The sequence below is a fragment of the Muntiacus reevesi genome, chromosome 6 (assembly GCF_963930625.1).
Source record: "Muntiacus reevesi chromosome 6, mMunRee1.1, whole genome shotgun sequence".
NCBI classification, from domain to species: Eukaryota; Metazoa; Chordata; class Mammalia; order Artiodactyla; family Cervidae; genus Muntiacus; species Muntiacus reevesi.
Window position 1 is genome coordinate 49,070,623 of NC_089254.1, and position 15,209 is coordinate 49,085,831.

Here is a 15,209-nt window from a genome sequence, read left to right on the forward strand (position 1 = left end):
TCATCCAGAAAACAATCCAGTAATTTGAATTTGACTTTTTTAATGAGAGTTGTTATTTATTATGTGCCAAGGACAAAGTTAGAGCCTCTTATAAACATTGTTGCACTTGTCCACACCATAGTCCTGCATGGAGGAAAATGGGTTCATTGGATTTAAATAATGCTCTCAGGACAGGCAGATAGAAAATCATGGGGTACAAGTTTGAATCCAGATCTCTTGTTCCATGAGATCATGCTGCCTTCCAATAAGCTAAATTTATGATTATCTTATGTGCCAGGTACTTTATATTTATTATCCCATGTTTTTACAGAAAGCCTGAGAAGTAGGTATTGCTATCTGCATGTTACGAATAAGGAGACTGAGGCTCTAAGAAATAGGTAATGTGGAAGAAATTACACAGGTGGTACATAGGAGACCAGGGCTTCCAACCAGGTGACTCTGGCACCAAATTGCATGCTTTTCCCCTTTAAATGATCAATCACTGGTCATTAAGATAACCAAGATATTGGTAAAAATATTTGCTACAAGTCTATTTATGTTCTTTCAAATGCTTATATGTAAAATAAAACTTTGATATTGGGATTGCAAGAGAAAGTATAATGTCATATAACTATTTTTTAGATAGGTGAGAGATATTTCAAAAACCCCTTTTTCATTTCAACTTTGATTAAAAATCTTTCAAAAATGCATAATTCTACTTCTGTTAGTAAGTATACTGTAATTTAGGGAGCAGGATCTTTGCTGATTTGAGGACAAAAAATTCCTTTATTCAATATTGATTATTTGGAAGAAATTCAATCAGTGTGCTTAAAGTGAATTTTTAATAGTTTATCCCAAAATAGAAGATGAGGGTTTTTTTAATGCCCAAATTTGGGGATTTTCCAAGTCTCCAGATTATGTGGCATTTTTCTCAGTTACATGTTGAATAACAATGTACTGTTTAGGGAATATAGATTAACCTAAAACAACTTCAATCAATACTAATTTAGAATGCTTACATAGGTTGAATGATGAATGCGTAAAAAGGGCGGTAAAGACTTTTAAGACCAAAGATTTAATTATTTGTGGATGTAGAATATCATAATTCTAAAAGGTAGAAATCATTGTGAACAAACCCTTTAACAGTCAATTTCAAAAGCAACAACGAAAATGGTGACACTATAAAGATGAAGAACAACTAATAGTCAATACTAATAGTACATGAATGGATATCTGTGGCATGGGATAAGTTTCCAGAAACAGCATCATATGGGGAATCAACGAGTTTTGAAGTACAACTAACTAAGAGGTGAAGACGACCTGCTCTGAAAACTATCAGATAACTTGAAAGAGGGTTTTAGTGATGTCATCAATATGAGAAGATGTATATAAAAGTTTGCACATATAATTTTATAAAATGTGAGAGTGGAAAAAGCAACATAATATGTGATCTAAAATAAGCAAGTCAGGTCTGATACTCCTGCTGAACCCTTAAAATCTAAAAGACCCCTTCCTGGTGCTCTGTCCGATCCTGTGATAGAGACACATTTTGTACAGGGCAGAAGTTCAAGGAGGGCCAGAAAACCCCTGCTGCTGTGAACATGCTCTCAAAGCCTCAGTGCAAAGTTAGCGCTGCAGCTTTCTTTGTCTACAGAGCACACAATGGTTCCTCTATAAAGATCTGATTGATTAGACATGTTAATAACAAAACTATAATATATGTATCTATCCACTAAATGTTATGCCAAAATAAAAACTCAGTTCCAAGAAATTGTTGGGTCACCTGATATCTCTGCCAAGTAAATTTGCCAAGACAAAATGGAGTAGTTGTGTTGCTTACAGTCTTTCTAAACTTATTTGATCCTGTAAATCATTTGGTTTTGTGTGAGTAATGGCTCTAGGTGCCTTCATTTTAAGATGAAGCTGGGAAATGTCTGTCTGCTGGTTATTGGAACAACCTGAGGTCTTTCTGTGGTGGGTATATGAAAACTGAGAACGTGGATAGTTTCATTCTTGGAAGAATTCTGACCTTCAGTAACCAGAGAAGATAAACAGGCAAATAAATGAAGAGATTTGAAGGTATTTGTCTTTATGGAATTTGGCTAGTATTAAAGTTGGCTTCCCTTGTAAGACGACTATGTTGGCAAGTTTCATCTTGTTTCCCACAAGAATTTTTGCGATGGGAGTGATAATAGTTTCAGGTGTGGTTGGTGCATTTTGGGCATTTTTCCTGGGTGATAAAACTGACCTGAATTTCACTGGGTAATCCTGCCTTTTTGTTCCTCCTGGAACACTAAAAATGTCAAAGGGGTAGGATAAAGTTCAGCTGTGTTTTGAGAATTTCTAGAATAGATAAATACTTTTATATCTGGGGGTTGAAATGTACAAAATAAAGCAAAGAGATAAGATATCAGTATATCCTTGTAAGGTAAAGTCTCTTTAGTTTTCAACAAATTTAAACAACAAGATTTAAATAACAAAGTTGTGTGCTTTAGAGGCCCTGCAGGAATTTCCGAGACTCATTTCTAAGCTTGTGTTTCTGAAGCAATTTATTGGATGCAGGAAAAGTGTTTTCTCTGAAATGCTATTAATATTACATTTTATTTCCTAATTCCCAGGTTTTTGAAAGTTTTTTTGTTTCCTTTCATTCTTTTCCATTTTCTAGTAAGGAAAACAGGTAGCCTCATGAACAATCCCATTGCTTCTTACAGATTTTGCAACACATATTAAAATGTATTCAGGGAGAAATAAGTCTTAGTTGGAATTTATATGTATGTATATTATGTATATTCATAGACTTTGGAGAGGGAAGGAAGTAAGTTATGGCTTTAGTTCACTAAAAGATGGATTCATTTTCTCCGAAGCATTTTTCTAACTTTATAAATAAATTACGTAGAGTTTCCATCTGGAGAAGTACCCTAGACATTTCAGCAAAAGTTAAACAAACGTTTCTGAATTCATATGTCCTTGGTACCCATCTGCAAATTATATACTTTCTTTTATCAAGGACATGTGTAATGTTCTTCCTGCTTGTAATTATAACCTTTACCACTTTGACTGAAAACTGTTAGAGTAAGTGAGATGTACATTTTCAAAGTCAGGTATCTTTAAAGAAGCTATACCATTTGTTCACCCAGTTATGATCACTAGTGGTCCTTATGTTAGGAGGCATAGCAAGTCTGTATGTAATGTTCAATCTGGGTCCCCACCAGGAAAGCACAAGGCCACAATGGACTCCCAATTTGGTGTTCTTCCTCTCAATTTGATGCTAACCCTAAATGATCTCATGACCAGCAGGATAAATCCTCTGGGTATAGCTGGTAGCCTTTACTATATCTAAATCAAAGCAACAAAGAATTTCCCTAACAGTTCCTGTGAAAATACCATTTCATGTTGTATAAACAATCATCGGTCAAAATATTTATAGAAATCAAATGTCAACTGAAAAGCATCAAATCAGAACTTGGTAGATACATGCCTATTCAAGCAGGAACTTCATGCATTGAAGCCAAGATCCAAAGGAGGAATCTCAGAGCAAAAATTTCATCTATAGTTTTCTGATTTATTCAGAGAAGCATATTAGCGCATGTAAAAATGTTTACTGTATCAACATTCTAGAAGAGTTTTTTGTTAGTTTTTAGTTAAGTTTCTTTAAGTAAAGCCAAGAATATAGACTATTTATACAGCAGTGAGCGAATGGGACCTCATTAAAAAAAAAAAAAAAGCCTTCAACACCTACAATTAAGCATCTTGTTCTAAATGTTGTAACAGTTGCATGGCATTTCAATAACTGTGCTTTACAGAACTGCTGTTGTGCTAACTTTATGTACATCTGACCAGAACTACTAAAGCTTATATGAGAAGTAAAGTTAATAATCAGAAAAATGTTGGCAAACGTGCAAACCCAAATTGTAAAAATATTTTATATTTTCTTTAACCTATCACATTAACTTCTTAAGTTATGATTCTATCTTTAAATGAAGATTCAATTTCTAAAGTTTCTTGAAAAGAATTTGCAAACATTTGAATAAATACCATTTACCAAGCATCAAAAAGTCCTTGATATTCTCTTCTAGGATGATACCGATTCTGACTTGTACCTCATAATTTGCAAGTAGGGAACCTGTGTGACTTACCCTATTGAAGCAGTGTTCGTGGTTGGGGCCATAGAAATGCTGGAGACATCTCACATTGTTTTTGTTGACGATCTTGTTGAAGAACTCATTGACATATTTGACAGGGAATGCACAGACAGCAGAGCGATTCATTGGTTCTGAGGAATCTGGCTTGCTTTGTGCAAACACCCCATAGAGAATGTCATCATTCAGGTTGGCACCTATTTGCCTAGCGAGCTGAGCCCCAGGCTTACTGACATATGCAGCTTGGAGAATATTAAACACTTCCTGCTTTGTGGATCTCTTTCTTCTCTTTTCTGTCAGAATACACTCCAGAGGCATTTCCATGTATGAATGCAATCCAGAGTCTGTGGAACAGAACCTGATTATTCTTGTGTGAAAAGTCTGAGCATCTAGAGTTTCCCTTTGGACCGTCAAAAAGTATATAAAATGGTTGCTTTCAAAGGCATGGACATACTTAATGGGGTAGGAATCTTGGAGTTCAGGTAGAACATCAATATAGGATTGGTCTGTCAAAAACTTAAAACCATCTTGCGTTTCCTTTAGCCTTCTCACAGATATCGAGTGCAATGAATGATCTGGAAGGTAAGAAGAATTTATGGTATTGCCCACGAAGAAGTTGATGAATCGCTCCTTTTCAGACAGTAGGACTTTGGTTCCCAGGGCACTCACCACACAGTCAGGACACTGGCTGGTCTCTTCATCTGCCTGAGGAGAGTACATGCAGTGAACTTCTGACTCTATGTCCGCAGTATTGTTGGGTGGAAGGACGTGTCGCTGGCAGGTCCCTCTGTGGACACTGCCACAGCTAATGAGTTGATCATCATAGTACGTGTCAACAAGCAGAGCCATGTTGATGTTATCTTTCCAAACACCCCCTGATAAATTGGCTTTGTGGCTGCAGTCCTGACATGGGAAACAATCTGGGTGTTCCAGCACAGGCCCAGTCTTGTACTCAGCAACCTTCTGAAGGTCTTTGTCATTTAAAACGTAAATGTAGTTAACGGCACCGAGGTAAATGTGATGTTTGTGCAAAACAACATTCTGAATGGATGTTTCTGCAGTGAAGTTAGGAAGCTGATATTGCATGTTCACATTCATCCTGGACTTTACTAGTGCCTCTTTACACTCCCCATCACTCTTCTGCACGAAGGTAAACAGAAATACAAGAATGCCAGGTGCAAGCACAGCAGGAGACTTCATGGTGAGAATTTTATCTGCCAAAAGACGGTCAAGGCAAGAGCGGTTTAGTTGTCATTAGAAACAAAGAAGAAGAAACTGAGAGAACTATACCAGTTAGACTATTACAAACAAATCTTCCTAACTGGAATTCTTACAGTGAGTAAAAACAAAAAACTCTAGCTGGCTTCACATAAAGATGCATTGTGCAGTTGGACATGACTTTACACAGTTTTAATTTTAGAACTCAAGCCACGAACAAGTAATTTTAGAGAACCATTATAAGATGCAAACAATGTTCTGTATTAAGAACAATACAACAACTAAGTTAGACTCATTCAGCAGTGAAGTCAGAAAAATAGCACATTTCTTTCTTAACCCCTTGCTGGTTGTTTTATGTGGTTTAATATCTGTGGTTAATGACTAGGGTGATATTTAAACTTTCTCAGTTAGTCAAGTAAAGGAACTGTGGTTAGAGTCATTTACTCTACAAATCACAGCAGGCATTGTTTCCTTGGGAGCATGTAGAATTACTAAGCTAAATTTAGCTTCCTTTTGGAAGAAAACAATCATAAATTCTAGAAGCAATATGATCACATGCTGTTTATAGGATTTTGTGTGCAGAGAAAAGGTATGGTTATAATTTGGCTATAATTGACCTATTGTTTTGGATAGACAAATGCTTAACTTAATGTAAGATCACTGGGAATGTAAAAACAGCAAGCTTAAAATGTATAAAATATAATCTTTAGGACTAAAGTGCTGGAATTATTTCTCATGGAAAAACAACATATTGTTCATTACCAAGTCAAAAGCTATTTAGTTAAAAGAACGTTATTTTAACATTCCATTTTATGTGCATGGACAGTATTCCTACTAGGAAGCATGAGTGGACTTGTTATTCAGGTTTTAAAAACTTAAGGTGCACATTGTGAGTTTTAATAATAGTTACAGGCAGGGTTGGAAAAGAGAGGCCTTAGAAGGAACAGAAACCAAATAGCTACTACTTCACCTTCATTTTGAAAAATGTGTAATTCTGACAGGACAAAAAGAGTCTTTAAAAACATACTGGGCATTGTAATTATGCCAAAGACCAACTCGAGGTCCATAAAAACACAACAGAATTCACTGTGCATTGCTCTGTGCTTGCATTTTGGGAAATGGAACATGGCACTTACCCTTCAGTGAACTTACACTGAAGCTGAGATACGATACACATATGCAAATTACTATAGTACATGCTATTATGATTTTCTGTATAACAAAAACCAGAAGCTAAAAGCATCAAGACAGCAAAGTATGGCCTGTACTTGGGATTACTATGATCATGAGAAATATGGACAAGTCTAATACATTTGAGATCCAGAAGAAAAGGACAATGCCTGTTTGGCTCATCACTTCATCTCATGGGCTTCATATGGAGCCTAGAACGAAGAAGGTGTTCAATAAACATATGTTGAATAAATGAGTGAATAAAAATTAAACAGTAAGTTCAAAGTCACAGAACAGATAAGTGTAGTAGCGAGAACCTGAATCCAAATCTTATTGATTCCAAAATTAAAGATAATTTTATCCTACCAAATTGACAGGAATTACAGGCATTATTTAGGAGGTAATAGAAAGTCACTGAAGGATTCTGAGGTAGAGAGTCATCTGAGCAAGGTTTTACTCTAGGAAGATTGATCTGGAGGCAAAGTGACTTAGAGCAGGTAGAACCTGGCAATGAGAAGGCCAGATGACAGGTATTATAGCCCACAACCAGGTAAAAAGGGCCAGAAGCAAGATGGTGGCCCCCAAAATAGAAAGGAAGGGATGAGTGAGAGTTATTTGAACAAATAAGATTTGGCACCTAAATTGGTGGAGCACAAAAGACAAGGTAAAGGATAAGCAGTGTAATCTGGGAAAAAGTGGAAGGGAACAAATTAAAAAGCTAGGGTAGTCAGCAGGAGGAAGTTAGGCTAAAGATCGAAGAATATGATAAGCTGACTTTAAACGTGTTGAGTTTGACGTGTTGTTGAGAAATGAGTGAAAATGATCTACTACAGGGATGACTAATAGGTTTTACGCTGTTTACCAGTAAGCAGGTGTCTGAAGTAAGTGAAGAATGAAGATTCCAAGCAGATAGCATTAGTACCAAGCGACAAAGGAGAATAATGAAAATTCTGAGAAGCCTGCTCATACTGAGAAAGTAGCGCAATTGGTCTTGGGTGAGATAATATCCCTCTTAGATGAGACAGAGGCAAGCAGAAGCATGAGTGCCAAGTATCTGTCATCTCTGCATTAGGAAGAATGAAACTTCAGAACTTGATCTTAGTGGGATAAATGGGATTGTAATTGAAATAGAAACAAACTCTGCATGTTATTTGCACAGACGTGATGGTTAATATCAAGAATGACTATGTTTCTGGAGGGACGAGGTGAAGGAAGAGAAGACAAATGAACCAGGTCTTGACAATATGCACACTGGAAAAACTAGAGAAGGAGTCAAGGGAGGTAAGTTAGTTCAAGGGAGGTGTCAAGAGAGCCAATATTGTGCTGTGTCACAGAAGGTGGGTGAAAGGCTCAGGAAAGTGGATGTAATCCATACAAAAGCTACTTGTTGACCTTCACAAGAGTACTTTCAGTAGATTCAATAGTGTCAGACACTGAGTTGAAAGGGAATGTGTGATGAGGAGGTAGAATGCTTGTCAAAGGAAGGACAATGAGGGTTGAGGGGACTTTAATTTGTAGGAAAGACACACACTCATTTGTAGGTCTCTTTTCCTTCTAATATTTGTAGGGTATTTACTAAAGGCCAGACACTGTGGGAGATGCTGGGAATACAGAACACGGTACCTTTCCTGGAAACCTCACAGCCACTTGGTAGAGGCACGGGGTTGATAGAAATTATGGCAGTCTGTAGGAAGGCCAAACAACCATACTGGAAAGGATGCTAGAGATGAGTCTTGAAGGACAGCGAGCAATGGAAATTTCTAGTGGGAGAGCCATCTGTGCAAAGATACAGGGGCAAGAGAGAGCATGTGACACAATCAGGAGAAATACAAGTAGTTTAACCTAGAGAAGTGGGGAAAACAAAAAGGGCAAATGAGGGAGATAAAAGTACTTGATCAACATTCCAAGGGAGCAAAAGGAGGCATTTCCAAGAGCCCTGAAATGTGAGAGAAGCCTCTCTTTCTGAGACAGCAGGAGAGGATGAGATGTCAGATAAAGATATAGGGACATTTAAGGAGTTTAGGGCATATGATCTCAATATCTAAAAATAAATTAGGGTATATGATCATCTGCTGAAATTGATGTATACAGAGAAGTGACCAAGGACTTCAGGGTGTAGGAGAAAGTTTAGAATATCTACAGCAGGGCATGCAAACTGAGGTCAGCAAGAAATGAAAGAAAGGATTGTATAGTAGCTTTTAGGGCTTCCTGAAGATAAGACACAATGTATATGACTTCCTCTTCACATTCATGAGATATGGAAAAAAAACAAGAAAGAAGGTTAAGGACACAATGATTTTCAGAATCCAAATGAAGGTATCTGATTAGGGGATATAGGCTTTAAAGGTTACAAAATTATAGTTGTACCAGAGGGCATGGCAGAGCTTCAATAAGGAATAAACCATGTAATAGTAAAAATAACAATAACATGTACTGAGTGCCTACACCATGTGCCAGGCATTCTGCTGAACCTCTGATATACTCTTCATAAACCCCTGTGACGTAGGAAGTATTACTATTCTCAATTTCTAGACAAGCAAACTTGCCAAAAGTCACACAGTTAGAACCAGATTTGGTCCCACATCTGGCTGACAGGAATCTGTAGAGTCTGTTGAATGCTTCACTAACATTGAAGCAGCTTCCTGAGCTAAGAGGGAGAGTGCACCGGAGCAGAAGCGAGACAGAGCTCTGGTTCTGGCCCTTTGCCTCTCTAGTTGTGCGACTTTAGGCAATTCATTCACTCACCTCTGAGTCCCAGGGTCCAATGGCCTCACATGACTGCTCTAAGTATCAAAAAGAGATCTCATCTTTGAAAGCAATTTGCTCGGTTACATAGCATATGTGTGTGTGTGTATACACACATATATATATATAAAACTATGTGATTCTTACAAGTGTACATATATTTATAAACATACATAAATGTGCTGTTTTTGTATATAATTCTCATTAATTTGAAATATACTAGAAAATTTTTGGCGCTGGTGGTGGGAGTAGCAGGGATTGTTAAGAAAAGGATTCAAGACAAGCTGTCCTATTAGAGGACAATACAAACTACAAATATGTGCCTAAACCTTCTAGAATATATTACGTAGAAAAATTAAATGCAATTCTCAAAATGGTATCACTGTATCTCCTGAAATTGAAAATATTAGTCTAATACATAATTTATCACTGTATTTTCTCTAGAAAACTAATAAGGGAAGAATATAAATGAACTAACTATCACCGCCAAAGGAACAAAAAAAGCACTACAACCAAATTGTATCTTAATTGATGCCCATTAATAGTGTGGAGTGAGAATGACTTTTTTCTTCTAGGCTTTTTGAGGGAGCCTTCAAAACGATCATTTAAAAAAATCTGAGGTATTATATTATGTTTAAAAAACAGGTTCATATCTTAAGGTTGGTACGTCTTTCACGATACTAAATCTCAATCAACTAGAATCCAAGAAAATATACCAATACATTAACAGGTTTCTTTGTTATCTTGCTTTGTGAGATGGCAAATCATAAGAAAACCAGTAGGGAAGGTGAAAAAAAAAATCTATTTAACGAAAAAACCATGCAGAATACCCCTGGAGTTAGTAACTCAGTCTCTTATACTTTCTTTACATTCTCTTGATAGCAAATAATGATGCAGTTTTTCAGGTTGAGAAATCATAGAAAGGTTAATTTTTAAAAAATTTATTAAAGCAAAAATACAGGACTAGGGCCCATGTCAACAGAATTTTAAATTAAAACATGGGTTTCTGTTTACTCCTAAGATAAAAAGAAAACAAACATCCTGTTTTACTGATCATTCCAATTAATTAAGGTCCCCATTAACAACGGTGTGTATTGGTCAGATTAGATCTTCTCCAGGAAATGTTTGTGTCCTTCACAAGTAGTGGAGGAATACTTCTGGAAATATATGTTGCTGAGTCATATACCCTGATGTTGCTGCCAGTTAACTTATATCTGAGTGATTGAGTGCACAGGCTCTGGAGACAGACTGCAGGGTTTGAGTCCATCCACTGTCTATGTGACCTTGGGTAAGTCTTTCTGAGCATCTATTTTCTCATCTGAAATATGGGAGTGGTTACAGCACCTGTCTCTTGTGATGGTCACTCTGGGAGGGGGATTCAGTGAATGAATGCTTATAACCCCCTACGAGCAGTGCTTGGCACACAGTAAGCCAATACACATCTCTATTATTGTTTGTTCACGTGCTCAACTAATACTTTTCGACCATGTAGTGTATTCCAGATGCTGTGCAGAGTGCTGAAGATACAAAAATAAGTAAAACACTTTCAAATTGTGAGATCTCAAATTAGACAAGGAAGTCAACAGACAGTTTAAACTCAACATGGAAATGTCTATGGGAGCCCCTCAAGGGAAAATTAGCCAGGTTAAGGGAGTCAGGCAGGTCTACCAGTCAATCAGCCGTGGTCCTTTCCTCACAGCGCACTCACAATAGTGAAGCTCAGCACGCGGTTCGGGGGCATTACCCTGAGTTTTGGTTGTGGCAGTACAGCTACATAGTTAGGTGTACGACCCCAAAGCACTCACTCAGTTCCTTTGGCATTAGCTGCTTTCTTATTTGCAAAATTATAGTGTTGAACAAGTTGTGTGATAGAGTCCTCTGGAAACAGCTAATGGGAGCTTATCATGTGCATCTCTTCCCAACTCATGTTCAGTGACTTCATCTTGGTAGCTTCATATCGGCCGTGGTGGGAGTATTTACACCATAGAAGTTGGCAAACACAACAAATCAGAGCTTTCCCCCCATGGAGGAATGGTTATTAAATACCTACAAGCATACCCCTGGGTTGAACTGATGAACTTTTGAAGTATATTCCAACTCTAATAATATTCAACTCTGAGACTGCTTTTCTACAACTATGTTTTACTCCAACACCATTGAATTGGCATTTCTTTTCCTTCTCTATCATCTGCCAGATCAGGCTGTGTGAGCAATTTTAATATTTATGTTGGGAGTGACTCCAAAAATACTTTCATCTTTCATATATTTTTGCCTTGATATATTTATTCCTGTGATATGCTTGGATCAGACTTTCAATATAAAATGTCTTTTTACTGTTTGCTTTTTCTTTCTTTCTGAAATAGTGCTGGCCATTTAACCAACTTTGAGTTCCTTACTAAAAGGAACACGTAAAGATGATTCAAACAGACTGACTAATTCATTCTCTTAAAATGTCATGCACATAGCAGGTGAAACTGAATCATTCATAAAACATTTCTTTATTTCTTTTCAGTTGATAGTTAAGATAATCTCACTGGCAACATATTTCCTGGGAGTGATTATCTCAATGGCACCTTTGTCATTAAAGTTTTGGTATTTAGGGGTATTTCCTTTAAAGAGAACAGCTCTATTAGCTACAAATACTAGCTTAACCGAAAGGTAATACCACCTACTCAACTCTGTATGCTATCTATCTACCTCTAGTTTTCTCATCTGGAGAAGGAAATGGCAACCCACTCCAGTACTCTTGCCTGGAAACTCCCATGGATGGAGGAGCCGATTGGGCTACCGTCTATGGGATCGCACAGAGTCGAACACGACTGAAGCGACTTAGCAGCAGTAGCAGCTGCAGCAGCAGCAGCAGTTTTCTCATTTATTGTAACGTGCTTACATTGGGCTTTTCATGCCCTAGAAATCTAGAAATATACTTAATTCTCTAAGAATTCATTAACTACCTGTGCCTATCACCATTACTACTGTCACCATCACTGTTCTCATCAACAAAAACTTGTCTTAAAGCTTATGCCTGTGTTGTGAAAGTCGCTCAGTCACGTCCGACTCTTTGCAACCCCATGGACTGTAGCCCACCAGGCTCCTCTTTCCATGGAATTCTCTAGGCCAGAATACAGGAGTGGGTAGCCATTCCGTTTTCCAGAGGATGGTCCCAACCCAGGGATAGCCTCCAGGTCTCCTGCACTGCAGGCAAATTCTTTACTGTCTGTGCCACAGGAAGCCCCTATGTTGTAAGCAAGTACTGATGCCTCGTGAAAAAATATGACAGGTGTTATGGAATAGGTTTTGTAAGGGAGATACTTTTAAAACTTTGAAATGGGTAAATTTGCTTTCTTTAGAAATTCTCTTAGAAATCATAATATTTTATAACTATATAGTCAGTGCTTTACAGTTTACAAGATTCGGTCCCTTATATAAATTCTTCTAATCTGAATGTTTTCTTAGAAGGTAAGCATTGCTCACGTTTTTTTAAGGAAAATGGAAAAATCCCATGTTTTTATGAAAAAATCGATATTCAAAGAGGATAAAATATCTAAAATATGAAAAACATGCAATCTAGTTTTTATAAGTATATTTCTATTTTAAAAAAATATGATGCTTATTTGAACTGTTTCAAATTATTTGTATTTCCTGGAAAAGATTTCTGTTCTAAAGGCACAATATTTTGAAAAAATTTTCTGTATTAACTTGCACAGCCCCGACTCGCTCTACTACTGGCAACTCTTTTGAAAACTCTCCCCTATCTGATGGGGCTGTCAATCACCTCCTCACCTGAAGGCGAGCTTGCAAACCAGGCTGGTCTGTTAGTGAATTCTATTCCTTTGACCCAGAGCCTGGTCAGGGGTGAGCATGTGACTAAAGCAAGGCAACCAGAGTCTTTGGGGCTTAATATAGATACTGGGAGGAGATCTCTCTCTCTTAAAGATCACCAGTCCTAAGGATGATGTTAATTTGTAGTGTTTGATGACCATTTTGTCACTGTGTGGAAAAAGCCTGCCTCGGCATGAAAATGACCCAAGGAATAGAACATCCTAGACATGGAGAAAGGCAAGTCACTAGTGCTATTGCTGAAGTATCCATTTCTACTGGGTCTTCTTCAGCTAATGAGAACCAGTAAATTTTTCCTTTCCTCCTTTCTGTCTCTTTTTTTAATGAGCAGTTTCATTGGGATTTTTTTATTTCTTGTGCCCGAAGAAGTCTTGACCAAATAATGTCTACTCAAAGATTCTACAAACTTGTGAATTCAAACTCAAGTGCACAAAAGAAGCCTTATATAAAATATTCAAGTAACTGGAAAAGATGGTTTCTTTATTTACTTGAATAATTAACTATTTCATTCTGCATTTGGAAAGTATCTTCTAGTTAAAATTTCTGAGGTGCTATCATAGCTTTTATCCTGCTCTATAGTTTCAAATTCTTCCTCAATATTTTAACATAAAAATAGAAATAATCTATTTGATAGAAATATTTCTATCAAAGATAGAAATAATGTATCTAAGTGAAGAGTCAGGATATAAAAACTAGAAAACACTTCAATCCTGCTTTTAAGTGTATAAAAGGGATTTATGATGATGGAAAATGGCTGAGTTCCCATATTAAGGAAATTGCAGTCATAAAAACAGTCACGGCTAAATTCTCCAGGATGACTTACCAGAGTGAAATACTAAGGAAAATTCTTAGCCTTTTCTACATTTATATATTATTTCCATTAATTTAAAAAAGGGTGCCCATAAAAACAAAGTCAAGGAAAGAAGATCCCAATAGGAGATTCCTGATGACATTTAAAATATTGTATTTATAAACACTCATTACTTACGAAGTCATAGCTTATCAAATATTAATCGAATATTTGTGAGCTCTCATTGTATACCATGCCCCTGTATAAATAGAGAGTTTCTACCCTCAAAAAGTGTATAGTCTGTGGGTTTGAAGAAAGTAAGATAAATGCTAAAAATCTAAATGTGAAACCTAAATTGAAAAGTGACAAATCTACTGGATTGTTGAAATAGCAAATTTTAAAACATGCCTTATGGAACATTTAATTCTTAGGTCTAAAGTTTTAACACTTAAGTGTTATTATCATCAAAAAACCTAAGCTGACTTCAGAAAGATAAAATAATACATGTCAAAAATCCTTTCCAATGTAGCCAGACACTACCTTGATGATGATTTCTAACAGTAAGTCAAAAAGACCTAAAGAGTCTTCATGATTTTTCCCCACAAGACTACTCTTTTATATGACCACATTTAAATGAGTCAAAATACACATGATTTAATTTTATGTCTAATATTTACAGACTATTTTGCTTGACAGCATTGTTCCCAATAACTCATAAGCCTTCTGGAGAAGAGGGTGTGTGTGGTGGAGAGAGTACGGGCTTCGGGGTCATCACACTTCAATGTGATGTGAATCTGGGCTTTACCATTTACATACCTTCTGACCCCGAGTGTCAGTTTCTTCATCTAAAACATGGGAATAATAAGGGTACACATCCATAGGTTGGACAGGAGGGTTAAAGATAAATTATGAGACACTGGAATTTGGCATTCAATAAATGCTGCTTTTATGCTCATCTTCCTAAGTTGTGTCTTAGCCAGTTTCTGGCTACCCTCATCAAAAATGAGGAACTTGGCATAGTCCACTGGGTGAGCCCACTCCAAATACTTGCCGACTGTTTCATCACCTTAGCCCTCTCATCCACAGTTTAAATAGTGTTATTTCTTATTTTTCCACCCTTTGGCCATCTTGTGGTTTTCCTCTAAAGCTATTTCAAGTTCCTGAAGTCCTTCTTAAATTGTACTCTAAGACAAAGGCCACTGTAAGGGCCTTCCACACTAACAGAGAACAACAAACAAGGAACTGGTGTGTGTGTGTATGTGTGTTAGTTGTTCAGTTGTGTCCGACTCTTTGCGACCCCATGGACTGTAACCCTCCAGGTTCTTCTG

The 15,209-nt window shown here is 37.0% G+C and overlaps 1 protein-coding gene across 3 annotated transcripts in view; it reads right to left on the reverse strand.

Annotated features, from left to right (window-relative positions):
* Positions 1 to 15,209, reverse strand: part of MET (MET proto-oncogene, receptor tyrosine kinase) — a 111,412-nt gene that overhangs the window by 77,709 nt on the left and 18,494 nt on the right. For all 3 annotated transcript variants that reach the window (XM_065939928.1, XM_065939929.1, XM_065939927.1), the window contains exon 2: positions 4,116 to 5,332. In XM_065939928.1, coding sequence (XP_065796000.1) covers positions 4,116 to 5,318 — 1,203 coding nt within the window. In that variant the 5' untranslated portion in view covers positions 5,319 to 5,332. The remainder of the gene's footprint in view (positions 1 to 4,115; positions 5,333 to 15,209) is intronic.